The sequence below is a fragment of the Chaetura pelagica genome, unplaced genomic scaffold (assembly GCF_000747805.2).
Source record: "Chaetura pelagica isolate M959 unplaced genomic scaffold, ChaPel_1.0 scaffold10, whole genome shotgun sequence".
Classification (NCBI taxonomy): domain Eukaryota; kingdom Metazoa; phylum Chordata; class Aves; order Apodiformes; family Apodidae; genus Chaetura; species Chaetura pelagica.
In genome coordinates, this window is record NW_009952263.1 from 1,903,117 (window position 1) to 1,923,141 (window position 20,025).

The following is a 20,025-nucleotide window of genomic DNA, read 5'->3' on the forward strand; positions in this document are numbered from 1 at the left end:
AAAGCAGAATTTCATTTTGACCTGGTATATTTCACTACTGGGACAGGTACCTCCTAAGTGTCTCTGCCACCAGAGAAATCATCATGTAATGGAACTGTAGTCAGTTTCCTTCTCTTTTTCTATGCAGTTAACTCTGACATTTAGGCTTACATAAACACATGGTTTTACTCAATGGACAAGATAGAGAGAAAGGGGAATTTACTGCTTATGGATAGATACTGCATTCTGTTTCTTTTCAACAGCTGTTTTGGAAATCAGTGTTTTTAGAATTAGTGGTTAATACAGAAGTTCATAAACATGGATTTCCTCTGTTGATATTAGTGACAGTCATTAGTGCTTAGTCAAATTATACAGTCAGTGTGAGCTTGTAGAATGATTTTATCATTATGTCATTTAACAATATTTTCAGGAAGTGCAAGAAACATAAGTGCTATTAAAAGCAACTGTGAAATATGTCTCTAGACTACAGTAGTTTGAAATTGCTTATGTCTTTTGCTCTTACAGTGTGTACACCTTCTGAGTTCTTCTCAGTCTTCATAAAATAATGTGAAGATGTTGCCAAAGCAAGAGTTTCTGTGTTAAGAAAGGGCAGAACAGTCTCTATTTCCCCAGAGCTGTGCAGGCAGGATTGGCCATTTAACTTTAGTGCCCGGTCCACTCCCCTACTAGTTTAACATACAGTTGACAGGGAGACTACAAACTCTTGAAAGGACCTGGTCAGAAAATCTATGCTGTGGGGACAGCAAGAATCTGGAGGAAAAACTTCTGAGCTCAAGTTCCCAAGAATATTTTTCTTCAGCTACTGGTTGACCATTTTTTCAGTCTTTTTCCTGCCACTAAATTTATCCAATCCTGAATTCACCAAATTGTCTACCATCACTGCACAAAATCATGCACCTGTTACAGTATGTAACATTCAGATATTGAATTGTTCCACATTATATTTCTCCTTCCTATTGTGATAGTCCTGTCTGTTCAGAAAGACATGCAGATTAAGAACTGTGTACCTAGTGCAAGCCTCTATAAGAGCATGCATCATTATTGGATGCTCTTCAGTAAGTAGAGTTTGTCAGAAAGGGCTAAGCACCCTGCCTTTTGGATGCCTGCTTCTTTCAAGGGGCCAGATGGAAACTCTAGAAAGCAAGGCATTCAGAAGTTCTTATGTCTCTTTAGATACAGAGTTGAAAATTTAAACTTTCATCTGCCATTAACATTATTCATTTTTTACAGAGAAAAAAAAAATTGTTATAATAATGACAGTTCTAAAACCAAGTTTCATGGTTAAGAAACCAGTAACTTAACATTGGGCTTAAGCTTGATACTGCACTGCTTAAAACATATGAAAGGTTTTGCTTCAGTTCAGGAAAAATAGTTTAAATGTATGGCTGGTGATGTGGGTATGCAAAGATTACTGATAAGGTGTTGGGTTTTTTTCCTTTTAACATTAAAACTTCTTGATATTTTTATTCTAATTCTTTTCTTATCTAAGTTAGATTAGAAACCTTGGATAAAGCAGTGAAGTTTTTAATTTAAATGTGCTTACTCTTGAAGTTTGTGTAAAGTCTCAGTTTTAGGATAATTAACAAACTAACTTAAATGACTGGCTTTAGATTGTATTAATAACATTTTCATTAATCAATGCTGTTACTTGAAGGAACTATAAATATAAAGCAAAAGAAGATAAATGTGAGTGGTTTTAGTATGATTCATTTTATTACGTGATCCACTTATTGCCCTCATCCTAATTTTTAGATTGCAGATTTTCAGAAAAAAGTCCAGTACTGCCATTGAAAAGTTACGGAGATCTTGAGCCATGGACAATGGAAAAAAATACAATTGTGAGTTCTTAAATCTTTAATGATTTCTGATCCTTTGGCACTAACTTTGTTATGATTATTCTGACAATTCTCCATGTATCTAGTCAGAAATCATTAATCTATGTATGCTTGTGTTTTGACTCCTCTAAAGATATTATCACTAAGTAAATACAATTTCTGAGAACAAAATCAATGATGAGAAGACTGCTATTCACAGTGGAGCTTTGCTGATTTCTATTTCCAGGCTAAGTAAAATCAAATAATGCTTTTTGCTTTATAGTTTTTGTAGACCTGAAAAGCAGACAAGTTTTCATGTGTTTAAGACACACTGCATTATCCATTATGCTGGGCACTGAAAAAGAGTACAGGGAATTGATGCCTCAGCATTCTCAGACTGTTATCTGCAGCCATAGCAGGAGTTTGTCACCTTTCTTCCTCCTCTCTACTCATTGTCCATCTCATTTAGCAGTTCTTGCATTCTTTTTGTTTGTGGTCTTCAAGACAAGTGCATTTTTTGTGTTAGTCATTAACATTACATGACAAAGGATTGATTCTGGTCTGCTGTGAAATGCTTGCAGATACAGTAGAGAGATGAAGGTTGTTCCAGAGGTTTAATTGCAGGTAACCTTTTTGTTTTGTTTTTATTTATAATTTGTAGGTATTTTGAAATTCTCGGAAAAAAAAGAGCATGTTTGCTTTCAAAACATATTATCTGTTGGGTTTTTTCTGCTTGTTTTATTTTATTTTAGGTTTCTCATTCAGTCCAGCAGATGCTCGAGATGATTGAATTGCCCCGTAAATACTGCAGATTTTATTTCATGTCTTTGCGTGGGTGTGAAAGAGCAAAATGTTGGTTTTGGCATGTTCCTGAACAAGGAGATGAAAAGGTAAAGGTATTTGTTGAAGAAAGGAACAAATTTTAAGTGTGAACACTTTTTCATTGCAAAATGACATTTCCTTTGTTCATTTATATCTGAAAAGTAAGTAAGAAATCAAATATGAAAATGTGAAAAATAACTACTGGTGAACCTGTTGGACATAAATACTAAAAAAAATAAAGGTAGCTTCTAAGGGAGCTTTTCCATCTCCTTCATACCTTACTGAGACAGAATTTTTAAAATAAATTAATTTAATTTGGTTTTATTTTCCTTAATGTTTCCTCTTTCCTTTTTTATGTCTCAAAAACAAAAAAACAAACAAAACCAAAGCAAACAGAAAATTAAATTATTTGCCTAAAACTATTAAAAGTCCATTTCATTTTATTATACTAATGGTGTAGCACTCAGCACACTTACTCTTCTGCCTAGCAAACATAGCTTGACTTTCTTGGTAATCTGGAAGATAGAGCTCTTGTAATGAGTCCAGAGGAGGGCCACAAAAATCAGAGGGCTGGAGCACCTCTCCTGTGAAGACAGGCTGAGAGAGTTGGAGCCATTCATCCTGGAGAAGAGAAGGCTCAAAGGAGACCTTATAGTGGCCTTCCAGTACCTGAAGGGGCTATGGGAAGGCTGGGGAGGGACTTTTTCACAAGGGCTTGTAGCAGTAGCATGAAGAGAAGTTACTTCAAAGTGAAGGAGGGTTAGGCATTCCAAAGTAATTCTTCACTATGAAGGTGATAAGACATTGGAACAGGTTGACTAGAGACGTTGTGGATGCCCCATCCCTGGAAGTGTTCAAGGCCAGGCTGGATGAGGCTTTGTGCAAGCTGGTCTAGTGGGAGATGTCCCTGCTCATGCAGGGGGGTTGGAACTAGATGATCTTTAAGGTCTCTCCTGACCTAAATCATTCTGTGATTCTATGAATTGTCTATTTAAAAATTATGATAGGCACCTCATGGTGGCACCAAAGTACACAAATGGAAGACAGGTAAAGCAGCAACAAAGTCATCTAGTCAAATACAGGGGAAATAAATCTCTTTAGGAACTGTTATGCAGGCTGCTAGCCCACTTGCTTAGTATTGCCTTTTCAGTGATGATTGTTACAAGAACGTCTGAAGTAAATACCTCTCCCCATAATAGAAATTCCAACCTTTTTTATTAAATAACTTTTGGATTCTTTATGTGTCTTAACCTACTAGGATTTAGTACTCTTCACGGTTGAGGTTAATCACACAACACCAGTGATGTAATTAATAAAAACATCATGGATTTTGAAAATCAGCACACTCAGCAAGTTGTACAAGTTACCAGATTTGTTTTTTTTTAAGTTGCCTTTAATTTCACACAGTGAAATCTCTTTTGTATTAGGCAAAGTGAACAAAACTATTTAAGACTGTTTTAAATGCTCCCCAAAGTATTTAAAGTGTGTATCTTTATGATGAGTAGAAGTATCTGATGAATCCAGACTTCTCAGTGATGCCTAGTGAAAGGGCAAGAGACAGTGGGCATAAAGGAAAATTACAGGAAATTCAGTTTATGTGTAAGAAGAATATTTTTTTTTACTGTGAGGGCAGTCAAACACTAGAACAGGTTGGCCAGGGAGGTTTTGGAATCCCCATCCTCAAAGACACTCAGAATCTGACTGGTCATGGTCCTGAGCAACCTAAGCCATTTGACCCTGTTTTTAGCAGAAGAGTTGGATTAGATGGTTTACAGAGATGCCTTCCAACCTCTGCTGTTACATGATTCTGCTTATTTACCAAAATACTTTGGTATATAGTACTTGCTTGGATGACACTTCAAACTAGAAGATAGATAATAATTGCACAGTTACAACAAATAAGTGGTTTGAAAATGTGTTTATGCAAGCTGCATTTATTTGTCTGATTTTATCTTGGTTTTGTGCACCTTACTCATTAACTTTTTTGGACTCACATTGTATCCTCTAAAGAAGTGTTTACTTTTTGTGACTTCCTGCTGTCTTTTTCCTCAGTCCTGTGTACCTCTTAACTAGAAACAAATGGTATAAAATAGGAAGTTGATTTTTTTTATTAATGTTGTCTTGCAACTTCAGGGCCTTGGGTGTATGCTTCTGTTGTGTTAGGGTTTTTTTAATCTGCCTTACTAAAGAAATGAGACTTTTAGTTGCACTTCCCTTTTGTAACTGTCTCTTAACTGCCTTTAAATAATTTTCTAACCTGCTGGTTATTTTCAGCAATATTTAGTATGGAGCGTGTGTCTCAAAGATGCCACTGTGTCCATAAACAGAATCTCTTGTAAGAAAGATCCTGGTTTTGATCTCACTGTGCAAAGGGCTGCAGCATGAGGGTTTTCCCACTTAATAAATACCAGAGTGCACAGTGGGAGATGCTGGAGAATTTAATAAAATCTGGTGCTTGTTCTTCTTATTTAAGCACCTATGTGTTACTGTTAGTAAAACTGTTTTACTGGGCAGGTAGTGGCTTGTACAAAATACATGGCCATGTTGCTATGGTTTTTATTACACTGTTGTGTTAAATGAGTTGTGGAATCAACTGAGGTGACAAAATAGTGTGGTCTGTGCTGCCTTTTGAAAATGGGAATTGTCTCTTTCTTGTGCCTTAATTCTAAGTCTTATCATGATTACCTAAAAATTTAGATTGTCACATTTTTACACAGCCTGCAGGTTTAGTTAAACCTTTTATAAAGGGAAACAAATCAACTGAAGCCTCATAGAAGCTGTAAATGAAGAACACAGTCTGTTTTATGAATGTAATTCAACATGTCTCATGATTAAATACTACTACAACTGGATTTTCCAAGCAATTTCACTAATACTTGGAACAGTCAGAGCTCCAGATGCGATCCTGGCTCTTTTTTGGGAGTCAGTCCAAAGCAGGAGGAAAACAGATTCCAAAAGAAAGCAAACTAATTTACATACTGTAAGCATGTGCTAAAGTTTGTTTTGGAAATGCCCTCAGCCACCTGGGACTGTAGATTTGGATTAAATTAGTTAACCAATTGCCAAATGACACTGCATATCTATTAATGATCAAAGATTCCACGTGGTTTTCTGAAAGATACATCTTAGACTGTAGTACAACAACATGAACACTATTTCAAAATAAAAAACAATAAGCTTTACTCAGCATACTTACATGTACAATTTTTGTGTTGTTTGACTTGATGGTCTGAACAGGTTAATAGTTTTAAGATAGCAAAGATGTCTTGGCCACAAGCTGGTGTCTTCTGCTTTCGTGATAATTAATCTGCTATGTAACAACTCCTAAAATGAGGCAAGAGTGGATCCTGCCTAGTTTTGAAGTTGCATGTAAAAATTAACCTGACTGAATTCTGTGACAGCATGACTATTGATTTCACAAAATAGTATTCAATATGACCCATTTATATTGTTATACAGAAAAACTGAAAATGTTCCAGAAGTGACAAAGGATATCTGAAAGGGTGGGTGGTTTTTCCCCTAGCTTGGAATGTTAGGGTTTAGGCTCAGTAGTCTGTATTTCATCATCTGCAAAGATGTAGCAAAACATACATGTATCAAAGAGCTGACAGCTTAAGATGTTAAGTTAAGAATATTTTGGTACCAAATAACATTTTAAAACATCTAGGTGTGGATTTTTTTTTTTTTTAATTCAAGTGCACCTGGGATCAAATGGTTCATCATATCATATTAGTTCTGAGTTTTTCCATCTGTATTCTTATGAGGGGTTGTTTGTGACAATCATAGTTATCAACTTAATTTCTATATTATTTTTTATATTTTACTTGGTGCATTCATGTAATTTTTGTTCACTATGTTTTCACTTTCACCTTTTTGCTTCTCTTTCTCTGTTTACAGGCTGCTACACTTACAGTAGTTCAGAAGTAATTGTATTTTCAAATTTTGTTTGTTTGCTGTGAGTACATGCACACATGCATGCAGGTGTTGTCCTAGCAGCTCTTTTCCCAAGCATTTAATCTACATTATTTTTCTGTTTTATTCGCTATCCTTTTGACAGTGACTTTGCCTACAGACCCAATTACCTTCTTATACCATTTGTCAGTATGTATAGGTTAAGCAGAAGCAATGTAAAGCTTGTTTCCTTACAAAACTCATGTTCGTAGGTAGTTATTTTGTTGGGCAAGAGCAGAGGTAACGTTTTACTGTGTATTTTTTTCCTTTTTTTCTAGATTTGCATGGCAATACTTAGGACATACATTAATATCAAAGAATCAGGCCTTCTAAAACGTGCAGGTATGCTATAGTAGTAGCTTTTTATGCATCTTTGATACTTAGCTTATTTAAAGCAAATTAGCTAGGCTGTCAGGAGACAAATGGGGGCCACTTCAACAGTGAAGAAGAAGTTCTGATTTTGAAGGAATGCATCAAATCCATGTGTTTTCATGTTCCAGTTTTCCACTGAAGCTAGGTCTTTAGGTATTCTGTTATCTCAGGAGGTTGTTAATAAATCTTGCTGCCATGCAAAATGAATTTAGCCTGGATGGAACTAGGCTTAAGCAACTGGAGCAGAGGGAAGGTTTAAAAGAACCAAAATTTTCTTGAAGCACTTTTGAACAGTCTGGATAAACATCACAAATCCAAAACTTTAGACTTAAGCTCTTGAAATGAAGTGCTGTTACAGCCCCCAGACAGCTGTAGTTCAGTCCTTTCATGTTACCATATATGCAAACAATGACAATTAACACATTTTAGAGACTACAGTTGATCCAGATTCATCTGAGCTTTTGAGTTCTGTCAGAAAGGGCTAAATTTTACTCTGGACATTCGTTACATTATTTATCTGTCCTGAGGAGTGTTAAGGTTTTTAAAACTTAGTAAAGCATAGTACAGTGTGAATGTGGGATTCTCTTGCACCCCATGTGGTCATGTTCCCATGCTGAAATACCGAGCATTGTAGTGCAGTTCACACTGGGTACCAGCAGCTTACAGTATGTATCTGTGAGGGCCATCCACCATGACAATGCTGCACTTTGCTTCCTAGAAATTCATGCCTGGAAATGCCTTACTACCTTGATGCACTTGCCACATCTGACCTGGTTTAGTGCATTTTTCGTGTGCTGACACAAATCAGTTAAACTTTCTCAAACCCACAGAGCATATTGTGTTCAACTCAATGACATGAGATATTTCAGAATAATCAGTCTGGGTCTCTTACGGTTAACACTGTGTTCAGATTGGACACTTTCACCCATTTTTCTCCATTTCCCTATCCCAGAATCAACTGGATAATGAAGGGTTGTTACACTGCATTTAAAATTGAAGGAAATAACTTGTTTAAATAGATAGCATCAGTGATTCCCAAGTGATATTAATTTAATTGCTTTTTCAGTCCAAATATTTGTGAAATACTACCGAGACATTACTCCTGGTGTGGATTTTGCTGCTCAAGTGCTGAATGATCTTCTCATTTCTTTGCTCAAGAACTGTTTGTTGCAGGAAGTATTTCAGATATTGAATGTAACTGTACAAATCAAAACACCGGTAGGTGACCTTGTAACATTTTTCAAATATTTGATCCCTAGTTTCTTAAATTTTTTAGTACGAATAATAGGTTTGGTTTTTTACTTTGGTACACAAGCCTTTGGGGAAAAAAAGAGCAGTTAAAAAGTTCCTATTTTACAAATGGTTAAGCTTTCTAACTGAACTAAGTTGCAAAACTGATTGTGTTTCTTTGTCTAAATTAGCCAGCTGTAGATGTTCTTCTGAAAGTCTTTGAGCATGTGACGACTTGGAATCTGAGAGATGCTGTGCCTACATTAATTAGTACCTTTTGTAAGGTATGAGTTTGACTGTACTACTTGCTACTTGTTGGGATTTCTGAAATACCTTGCCTGTTTTAAAACTCAAACTTATCACTTTAATATTATTTCAGTGTTGTTTTTTTTAAGTTATATTGTGACTGACTGAACTGGTCATACAGGTTTCCATCTATCCCTTATTTTTTGACTAAGATTCAGTAACATGTTTTTCCCAGTTTTTTGCCCCTTGCTTCTGGAAATACGTAAGTGATCACTATTTTTTGTGTATTTACTTTTCCTCCTCCTGCTTGGTATTACAGCTCATTGATGCTGGTATGTTCCTTGAGTTTGAACATTTTGACCATGTTCTTAAGTTCCTTCACCAGCTGCAAGTTTCCAGTCAGGAAGTAAATATTGTTTTGAACATAAAATCCAGGTATGTATTTAAAGGAACTATTTTATAATTATGAACTGTCTAGTTCCTTCTTTAGGTTCTATCTTTATAAACATATGTAAAAACTTTAAAAGGCAATTAGAAAATGAAAATTTAGTAGTTTTTATTAAAATACTATCATATCATGCCTAATTGTATTTTAAAATGCTGTCGATCTACCATGCTTCAAAGATCAAGGGATTTTAAGTCAAAACTTCAATTCTGACCACAGTTATGATTCGTTTTTTCCATATCGATGATAATTTCACAATCTTTCCCAGCTGTGCTGCAAGTTTGTACAACTGCAGTTGAATAAGAAACATGATTTATTTAGGCCTGCGTAAGTAAACCATACTCTGCAGTAAGCAGCCCTTCTAGGCAGTAGAAGCATTAGTTATAATCTGAAGTAGTTTTCGTGTTTCATCAATCACAGACTAGATTGATGGACCAAGGTCAATTGTATGAAGTTCAACACGGCCAACTGCTGGGTCCTGCACTTGGGCCAGTAACAACCCCATGCAGAGCTACAGACCTGGGGAAGAGTGGCTGGAGAGTGGCCCAGCAGAAAGGGACCTGGGGCTTCTGATTGATAGGCAGCTGAATATGAGCCAGCAGTGTGCCCATGTAGCCAAGAAGGCCAGTGGAATCCTGGCCTGTATTAGGAATAGTGTCGTAGGCAGGACCAGAGAGGTGATCGTCCGCCTGTATTGATGAGGCCCCACCTCAAATACTGTGTCCAGTTTTGGGCACCTCGGTACAAGAAAGACAAGGGCAGTGAAGCTGGTGAAGAGCCTTGAGAACAAGCCTTATGATGAGCAGCTGAGGGAACTGGGGCTATTTAGTCTGAAGAAAATGAGGCTGAGGGGAGACCTCATCACCCTCAACAGCTCCCTGAAAGGATGTTGTAAAGAGGTAGGTGCTGGTCTTTTCTCATAGGTAACTGAACAAGAGGAAATGGCCTCAAGCTGCACCAGGGGAGGTTTAGACTAGACATTAGGAAGAACTCTTTCACCATCCCTGGGTGTGTTTAGAAGTCATCTAGATGTGGAGCTTGGGAATACGGGAATATATTCTGTGAAAATCTCTCTGCTCAGTGATTTGCATAATGCATGTACTGACTTCCCTTGGCATGATTGTAATGTCTGGTTTTCAGTGTCCAGATTTCATACTGTGTAATAAATAGGATGAAAAGTCACATCAGTTTTTTGTTCATATGTGGCAAGTTGTTAATCACCTTCTGCTAGTGCAAAGTTTATTTCAGTAAGATGTGTTAAAATTAAGTATTAATATTTTTTTCTTATGGAAGATTTCAGGAAAGACACATGGAAAAAAACTGGCTTTTTGACTTCAACTTGGCAGTGGCTGAAATACAGGTACAGTGTATGCATTGTCCAAGCCTTCTGGGATGTTTAAACCATGACTTTTAAATCTGCAAGAAATAGCAATTTCTACATAATTTAAAATTAAAATAGATTAAGATTATTATTAATATGATTTGCACATTCTTATGCAAAGACATGTTTGTGAAAGACTACTGTGCAGGGAAAAACTGGCTTTTCTGTGATACGAGTATTTTAATTTATGTAGTTGTAGTTTTTATCTTGATTTTGTATCTAATTCCAAGATTTTGTAATTTTAAGCAATTATACCTTACATGTTTTTTTTGTTGTAATCAGTAGTGGTACATCTTTCCTCACCAGAACGAGAACAAGAACCAGGACTGATTTTTTACTCCTTGAAAGGAGTTGTGAAGTGATCTGACAAGCAAAATATTAATTATAGAAAATCATCATCAATTTGGCATGCACTGTGAAAAAAAACCCTAAAATGCTGGATGAATGCCAGTTCTAGCTTCCCCAGTTGGGGTCATGACAAATGGAAAAAGGATTGAGAGGATAAAAGTGATCAACAGTCCATGGAAGTTAGACAATATGTAACTGTGCTATATTGAACATGAGAGTTCTTGTCTGTAGTGTTTCATCTGCATCTTTTTTCTGCTTTAATTCTATCTTGGGTGTATCTCTTGAAATTTAAAATACTGTCTGGTGGTCTGTAAGCAGGTTTGTTTTTATTTATCCTTTGCCTTCTCTGCAGCATTGCAAGGAAAAAAGTGATTGGACCAAGCTGGGAGCTTTGTATGTTAATGTGAGAACTGGATGTGAACATCTTGATGATGTTCAGAGGTTGTCTTTATGTATTGCTGAAACACTAGCCAGAGATTCTGAAACAGAGAAACCAGGAGTTCCTTTTTGTGATTTTGCTGATGCAGGTAAAATTAAGATACAGTAAAAAAAGCTTTTTGTTCATCTCTGTTCTTTGTAGAGTTTTTAAAAGAGGAAAAAGAATTGTATACTGTTTTCTGAATATTAGTTAATTCTATGTATAACAATATTCAAAATTTCTTGAGGTGTGAATACAGTCAAATAAAATGCTCAATAGAAGCCATTTGCTAGTAGAAGCAAAATCTAAAAGGCCTACACTTACAGTCAAAGGCTTACAAGTTCTGAAAGAACATTTGAACTTTGTGAAATCAAGAACAGAAACCAGATCTTTTAGTAAGAATGCCCTCTTCTCAAGACAAAGTATTCAAGTATTGTCATGTGAAGTGTCACATTCTCAACAGCATAAATAATCTTTAGAGCTATATATACCTGCATCTTTCAAAACACATTGAACAAGTTCATATCATGTATGTCATTTGTGCATCTCTTATTTTAGTAATTTGGATTGTCAGAATTATTTCATTCTCCAAAGAACCAAGAATTTCTGCAAGGTTGAGTCTACAAAACATCTCCTAGTTTTATAATAGTTCTGGCAGTTTTCTTACCCCTTTCCTCCCTATGCCACTTTGTTTATATATCTGTATCATTCTTCCTAATAAGTTTGCAGAAAACTGATTCAATGAAGTGGGATATTAATGTATTTTAAAATGGATGACTCAGATCTTTTTCAATTTGTATTAACTGCTAAAACATGATGAATATTTATTCCAGATGTGTGACAAGACCTGTTTGACTGTAAACTTTCATATTATAAAACAGCTATCACAGATTCCAGTTGTGACACAGACAGAAATTGTGGTGGGGCTTGGAATTTAGACTGTCTTCCCTAGACCAGTGGTGTCCAAACTCATAGGTGCCTCTATCAGTAAAAAAATGTTTGAACTCTCATCCCAAATTAAATTATTTTAGTGTGCAAAACCCACTTTGGAGAACACTGTTCTAGAATACCAACAGTGTTTCTGAAGCAGTTGTGTAATATGGCTGGAAAAAATTGTAATCAGTCAACATTTCTGTAATTGCCAACATTTCTTCATGGTACAAGAAAATGTAACGTTTACTGTAAAAATAGTGATGTTACTAAATTATGACATTACAGGTCCGAGCATCTTATGGATGAATTACATTGCTGAGAAACGGTGTCTGAATAAACTATAGTCATTTAACCTACTTCTTGCCATTACAAGCAGGACATTGCTGCTTTTAATGGCAAATATTTCATAAATTATAGTTAGTATTTTCACAGTGAGTGTGTTTTTCAAGTGTGTAATTTCTTTAAAACTGCATTTATATGTAAAATTTAAAAAACATTGTGTTCTTTTTCTTTTCAGTAATACAAAATTCACAGCATAATGAAGGAGACCGAATTTTCATTGGAAGGACTGGGATAAGTGTAATGTGTTCTTATCACAAAGTACTGCAGTGGATAAAGGTATACTAGACCATAGGAAGAAAAAGAACAAGTAATCTCTTTTCTAGGTGTTGAACTCTGTTTCTCTCGTTGAATGGCTGGATGTGTCACCTGCCTCCCCACAGTCTCAGCACTTTTGTCCTGATGGATCAAATTATTTTATTGTGCCTTTCTGAGCAGTAGTCTTCTATGGATCCTGTCATATCTTTGTCTTGCAACCTAGAAACTTGATTGTTCAGGTTCAGCTTTGACTTCATGAAGGATGCATCAGGATTAGGAGAGAGGTCTTCCTGAGGTTCTGGGGCAAGGTGCTGATGGTATTGTTTCCCATAAATGTCACTTTACTCTGGCAACAATGTTGTATTCTGAAACTTCCCAACTGAAGGAATATTTACAGGAGTTTGAGTGATCGTTTCCTGCACTGATGCTTCTAAAACTGACCTCAAATGGAATAGATGAGGCCAGGAAGACAGAAGACAAGCATGGAAAGGCTGCTACTGCACTCAGTGAACTGCTCATTCCCCAGAGTGTCGCTAGAAGTGCTTGTCTTCCATAAAATCTAGGATTCTGAGTTCTGTGAATCTTGCAAAGACTCAGACCTCAGAAATAAATACCCTTTATAATCCTTTATTTGCTTTCAAATATTACAGATGGCCAGGAGTAAGAGACTAGATCTTTCACTAGATGTCTTACGCTCTTTAGGCCTCATGCAGTATTGATAATTAGGTTCACTGCAGCAAGATCCATTTCAATGTTAAATTAATCTTTTTCTTCCTGGAAGGAAGCAGTGTATGCCAACCTGGATCTTCTATACAATGCAACATGAGCAGTGAAGATACAAGAAATTATATAAACCACAAGTGTATTTTGGTCAGTGATCACATTCTGAATTTACCTTTGTGTTAATGGGCCTGATCCTTACAATGAACACTTACGTGTACTGGGATCATCCAGTGCAAGGTGATTTCCAGTATGTATTTTTATGAACAAAGCAAACACTCTCCTTGTCCTGTTTTGGCCTTTGAGTTTTTTGCGTGAATTATTGTCAGGGAACCCTTTCTAGTTTGCAACAGAGGACTAAAATGTCTTTTGTACTATTGTTTCTTAAGGGATAATGTTCAGGAATTCTGTTACATAAAACTTGTGCACTGCTCAGTCTGTTTCCAAGGTCAACCCAAGTCCCAGGAGACATTCAAAAGAGGTGCTTAGTCTAGATGCATTTTGATGAATCATTAATTTTTCAGCATCAGCTTGTTGAGTTGAATGGTCTGTAGCAGGTCCCTATCAAGTTTCAGCACACTTGTTGCACCCATGTCTTGCTTTCTCCAAAGCATAGCTTTGATGCTTGCTGGCTCTCAGGAATAAAATACGTATGCTTCTTGGTCCTGAAGAGAGTGCTCTTTGTAAGAACTAAGGGTAGTTCATAAAACAGACACGGCTTTGAAAAGCATGCAGATTTGAAACACGTGAATAGGTCTTCCATGGAGACAGCTCTTCCAACAGTACTAGACTACTTTCTGGATTACTTGTACATCAGTGCTCCTTTGGCAGCTATTTCATCCACTACCTTTTTCAACTATTTCCTTTCTTGAAGTGCCTTGCTGTGGTTTATTTTTACCCAATTTTTATTACTTCAGAGGAGTGGTCAGAGGTTCTTGTCCAATTAAGGATCTCATTCCACAACTGCATTTTAATTGGGTGCCCTTCCTTTATAGCTCATTTGTGCTTCTAGCTGCATACTTTCCATCTTCCTATAAAGATCCACTTCTTAGTGGCCCATCATTTTGCTATAAGGATGTAATAAATGCAGATCCTCCTTAACTATGTATTTTGTCTCTAGTTTATGCTTAGACCCAGCTTTTTCCAGGTTATTGTCCTGCTGGGCACAACCAACCATGTTTTGTTCGCCATATGCTGGACTAATTGTTTCAGTTTAACAATTATTGTTTTGCTGCAAATTGGAAAATCTCTGTATGAACTTTTTAGGATTGTCTAGGTTGTGTAATGATGAATGGAATTAGAAGAGTAAAAATATTAATATACTACAACAAGCAAATAAAAATTTAAAACTATATGCGAAATACGGTATAGGAACTCTACATAGTAGAAATAATGCTATGGGGAATAGTATACTGGGAACTGCTAAACAGCAGGTTGGTGGGGGTTTTTTGCCTACCTGTTAAAAAAAGCCTTACTACTCCTTAGAAATTTTACTGTGCTTTTTTTTCCCAACTCTGTTACGACAACTAAACTGGTGCCTATAAATCTGTATCACCAAATTAAATTTGCTGTACTTTGTGTAAATATATTCTGTGTTGACTGATACAATTGCTTTCTCTGACCTTCCCCCTTTCTGTCCTCCTTATGCTAGGGAAGGAAGGTTTTGGATAAATTGCATGAGCTACAGATACGTTTCACAGTCTTGAAAGGACTTATAGGTGCAGAGAGTTTAGCATCAAGATGTCAAATTGTTAATAAAGCTGCAGAAATTTTTCTGAAAACTGGGAGTTTGGATGGAGCAACGTGGGTATTGAGAGGTAAGTTTGTCTTACAAAAAGTGAGTTTTGATTTAGATGTGAACAGTCCCCCTCTATGGTAGATTTCAGCTAAAAGTTACAAACTGATCTGTGTTATTAAATAAAGTTAATACTGGGACAAGAAAATTAAACATGATCCATCTTACGGGTTTACATTTCTTGAGATATATAAGAAAAATTATGACTAACACTGAATTTTTTTTTGGTAGTCTGCCATCGACTTCTACTCAAAAGCCTACCATAATGAGGGAGGGGTGCAGCTTCGAAAGTGACCCTGTCCCATGTAGATTTCCTTTGAGCCAGGTGACATTCAGTCTAAAAAGAATTTCAGGCTTTGTTCAATGTAGTGGTTCTTTACCCCTCACAGTATCCACATAGCTTTAGAATAGTACCATATTTCTGCAATAAAATAATGCATAATTACTGGCTTTTTGGAATTCTGATCTCCTGAAGAGAAGAAATTCAGAAGTATAAACAAGAATTTGTTGAGGATCTAAAATTTGCCATTCCATTCTATATATGTACATAGATATATATATATTTATATACACACAATATGCAGTAGATATGTAAATATTTCTATAAACAATATTTATATATGCCACTGTCAGTCCATTTTACTACAGTGATATTTAATTAAAAGGGTTGTTTACAATATAAAGATTCAGGGAATCCATCTGAAAAGTATTGATGATGAGGAATGAATTATTAATAACCAGAACTGCATTATTTGTGAAATTCTGAGTTTGTTTTCTGCTGCATTTTACAGTATATTCCTAATGGCCAAAAGTCTCAGCATCCAGCAGTGTCTTAGAAAATACACTTACTATTTCATAGGAATAACACTGCACTGTTGTTTGCCACAGAATCAGAGTGGACCACAAATTCACCATTGTGGCCCTGTGATAAAATGGACATCCTCAATCGACATAATCTGTTATGTACATTAGTGCACAAATACTTGAGGAAGAATTTATACAGGCAGGCGTTTGAAGTTCTGCAGAACTTACCAGGTTTTCATAATCATTCTGGTAAGTAAAGAGGAAGGTACTGTGTTAAGAGCTAAAAATGCAACAGATGATTCTGTGCTGTTCTTTTTGTTTGCTTTCCAGCTGAAATTTATTGAAGAAGATGGTTTTAGACAAGCCCATTTATTTTTTCCAGAGTAGTGTCAGTTAGCTCAGATAGCCAGGGCAACAGGAAAAACCTACAACATTTTTAAGGATCAAAGATAGTCTATACAGTAAGATAAAACAGGAATCTAATTGGGACAATTAATTTTATCCTAAATTCAGATTAATGCATTGTTTTTTCTATAACTGAATTAGCTACATTAGGCTTCTTTTACATGTCATGTTAAGAACTGAGTGCTCTTTTGGGCTCAATTTGTCTGACAAAATTTGAATGTGCACTTAAATCTGAGATGTGTAAATTACTAAAGGCTCCACAGAGGAAACCTCAACTGATTCCTGTGTGTAGGTCTTGGTCCTGTTGCCAGTGTGTGCTTTAAGGTATGTTAAGAGACCTTAGTTGGAAGATCTTAGAGACTCCTAAAAGGACCTAGTTATTTGAGGCCTGAGGTGGATACAAGGCTGCTCAGTCCTGCCAAGAAGGGGACAGTTGAGAGGAAGTGGACAGTTCAGAATAGAGTTCAGAATAGAGAGCATGTTGATTTTATTTGTGCCAATTTGAAGTCTGAGAGATCAAGTGAAGGTTGTATTTTATAGACTTTGTCAATTAATTGTATTTTTATCTGATCTGATTATTTTTGGCAGCAAATGATTACTTGGACCTTAGCAATTCTTTTTCATGTGAATGAACTAACTGGAAAAAAACTTAATTAGGTATTATCGTAAGTTATCTCAACCTTGTTCCATTTTGCTGACAGAAGCAAGAATCCTGATTTAAGTACTGATTGAAAAGCAATTCTTCAATTAAGAACTGCATTTGACTTAATTCAGCAGTTAATATTCTTCATTTCATTTCAGATACTGTAGGTGTTTCTCAGTACAGCTGCCTTTTTAACAAGCTGATAAGTGCCTGTTTTGAGAGCAAGAACCTTGGGGTCTCATCTTCTGCAGTAGACTTCATGCTTTCAAAAAACATAGCTATTGATTTTTTTTTACTTAGAGGATTAATCACGGCTTTGGGAAGAAGTTCTTTGTGGTCCAAAGCTAGGACATATTACAAAAGTAAGTTGCCTCTTAAACAACATCCTTTCCTTACATTCTTTGGATAATATGCCATAACAGCTCAGAATGAAGGAGAGAAGTTGGTAGAAGTGTACTTTGTAAGAAGAAAACAGTACTTTCTGTGTCACTTATCAGGAATTTATTTGTAACCAAAATATTTACTGGGAAAAAGCTGACAGTTAAAAACATTAATCAGGGCATACTACCTGGCATGAAATAAATGTAAGTCAGATTAAATTAATTTTTCGTGTTCCATTTTGGAATTTCAAAACTGTGAACCATAAAATGGTTTAAAAGTGCATCATCTGCACTTTTTCATCTAGGCCAATTAGATGACAATACTTTTGTTTAGAGCTGTTGTGGTAAAATTATTCATATTTCAGATTTGAGAGGTCTGCCTAAGAAGTTTATCCTAACTAAAAGAAAGCTCCTTTAAGCTAAAAGCTAGGACTCTGTGATTGTTTTCAGCTCCTCACTTCTGAGCTAAGATTATACAGGGTGAGCCATCTCTCCATCTTCTCACATTGTTTATTGTTTGCTTCTGTCTTCGAATTTTGGCAGTTAGCAAGCTACTTAAGGATTTATTCCCACATTCTTAGCTGCATACCAGAGCAAACATCTTTGTTCAGTATTGGTATTCCTAATTCCTTATGTTTCTACATTTACTCTCAGGTGCTTTATCATTGGGTTGCTACCCACCACTGCAAGGAAATTTATATCACAAACTTTTGAAGATTCCATTTTACCTATCTGAGGTTGAGATGCTGTTGGCAATTGAAATATTTCTTGTTTCAAATGCCAGTGATATTCAAAGTCCAATGGCTACTACTCAGACTCTTCAAATAATACTGAAAAGGTTTGTTGTCAGATGTGTGCCATTTTCATTGTATTTATCCATGTGATCATATAATTAATGAAAAAACTTATTTTCCATTAATGATAGATCTTGGGAAGAAGAATGCTTGGTTTAAAACTTGTTTTTAATCCCTGTTTCTGAATTGGTTTTAGAACAGTAAATGTTTGGGAGTTTGTTAATATTTTTTTGCATGTGTGTAGCAGAAAAGTAATTGTTCCAGAGCAACACTGGCCTGTGTTCCCCAATGGAATGTGTCTATCACACTAAGAGTGTACTGTATCTTAAAAACAGTATAGCTTGTTCTCTGGATGTATAAATTTTTGTGTTGTGATTAAGCAGTGGAGTAGAAAGGCATAGTCAAAATGTTACTACTTTGAAAAAGCAACTTTTAACATTTCTTGGCAGCTTTTCAGAAAGTTGATTAAGCCATTTTACTTAATTCTCCTTATAGGGGATATCTCAATATTAAATTTGTTAGATTTTTTGTTCCCTTGTCTGTGAGAATTACTACCTTCAGATAAAAGTGTGTATTGTTGCCTTTTCCTTTTGTCCATAAACCACTAACCACTGTCGCTAGGTTATACCTATAATTTATTTCTCAAGACCCCATTTTCTCTGGGATTGACCGGCTCAGCATCAAAATATGAAACTGCATAGAAAAGTGACATTTGTTAAGCAGGATGAACAGAGGCATCTCAGACTTGAGTACTCTGTCTTCCTTCCCCTCTACTTTTCCCAAGGACTGCATCTCCTGATTTTGTTCTTTGGATAAATGAGAAGTTTATTATCTCATTTTCATGTGCCTTTGCTTGTTTATGTAAAGAGCAAGTTCTGCTCCTGCAAAAACATAGCCATGCCACTTACGCACATCCTTATTCCAAAGGTGATTCCATGCCAAAAATGAGTAATCCTTTTGGATTCAAGCATGTACATTAATTTTTGCTATATCCAGTTCATAAAACAGTTTCCATTCCTTTACTGAGCTTCCCAGCCAGAGCTAAGCATTTCTTCATTAAATGTACTGTGAAAAGGCTTAGCACTAAATCCTATTACTTTTCATTACTGTAGAATATGTTAAAAAGAGGAAGTTATCTACCTTTTCAATTTTTCAGAAGAATCAGCTAAAGTTTGTCTAGAAATCAACCTAATATATTGCAAATGAAGTGAACACAAAACATTAAAATAATGTTTTTGTGATCTTGTTGCCAGTTTAAAGCATCAGGCAAGTGACACAGGGCCTGCATGGTACATAATGCTGTACTTGTGACATTCACTTACAGATGTGACAATCAGGCACTTCAGAATAACAGTGACTATCAAGCGGCAGCGGAGAGACTAATCGTGGCTGCTCGTCTGTCCGATCCGAAGCTTTTTCTTAAGCACATGACAATGAATGTTAATATGGAAGAAGTTTACAGCTTGGAGCTTACATCTGCTCTAAAATGGCTTCAGGAGAATATGAAGTGGGCTGGGAAGGTCTGGCTATTTCAGCAGTCATTAACTAGTAAAGATTACTTTGGTTTTTAATGGTTAAAGCAATCATTGTTGAATATAATACAAATTAATAAAGGCAGTTCCCTCTATGTTCAGATTGTACCTTACTGATTTATACTAAGGCTTCAAACTCAAGTTGTGCTTTTAAATACTCAGCTGGGTGATAATACAGGTAGTAGCACAGAAAGAGTAAATTTTTTCCAAACTATATAGATTATCACATTGGCTTACATAGATATTTTGTAATGGCATCATTAGATAAAGAGGAGGCTGCAGCCTCAGTACATTCACCTTTCACAAAGAATCCAGCACAAACAGTTCTTCTTCTCCCAGCAGGTGATAGTGTGTAAGTGCACAGATTGAGTGTATGTACTGTTGTTGAATTAGAT

General features: G+C 36.0%; 1 protein-coding gene across 1 annotated transcript in view; it reads left to right on the forward strand.

Annotated features, from left to right (window-relative positions):
* TOPAZ1 (testis and ovary specific PAZ domain containing 1) overlaps positions 1 to 19,669 on the forward strand; it is a 32,773-nt gene extending 13,104 nt beyond the window's left edge. The window contains exons 6-18 of the mRNA XM_010007612.1: positions 2,567 to 2,704; positions 6,866 to 6,929; positions 8,026 to 8,177; positions 8,381 to 8,473; positions 8,755 to 8,870; positions 10,174 to 10,240; positions 10,962 to 11,136; positions 12,478 to 12,578; positions 14,929 to 15,094; positions 15,961 to 16,125; positions 17,083 to 17,286; positions 17,959 to 18,142; positions 19,423 to 19,669. Of these exons, the coding sequence (XP_010005914.1) occupies positions 2,567 to 2,704; positions 6,866 to 6,929; positions 8,026 to 8,177; positions 8,381 to 8,473; positions 8,755 to 8,870; positions 10,174 to 10,240; positions 10,962 to 11,136; positions 12,478 to 12,578; positions 14,929 to 15,094; positions 15,961 to 16,125; positions 17,083 to 17,286; positions 17,959 to 18,142; positions 19,423 to 19,669 (1,872 nt within the window). The remainder of the gene's footprint in view (positions 1 to 2,566; positions 2,705 to 6,865; positions 6,930 to 8,025; positions 8,178 to 8,380; positions 8,474 to 8,754; positions 8,871 to 10,173; positions 10,241 to 10,961; positions 11,137 to 12,477; positions 12,579 to 14,928; positions 15,095 to 15,960; positions 16,126 to 17,082; positions 17,287 to 17,958; positions 18,143 to 19,422) is intronic.
* The last annotated feature ends 356 nt before the right edge of the window (positions 19,670 to 20,025 follow it).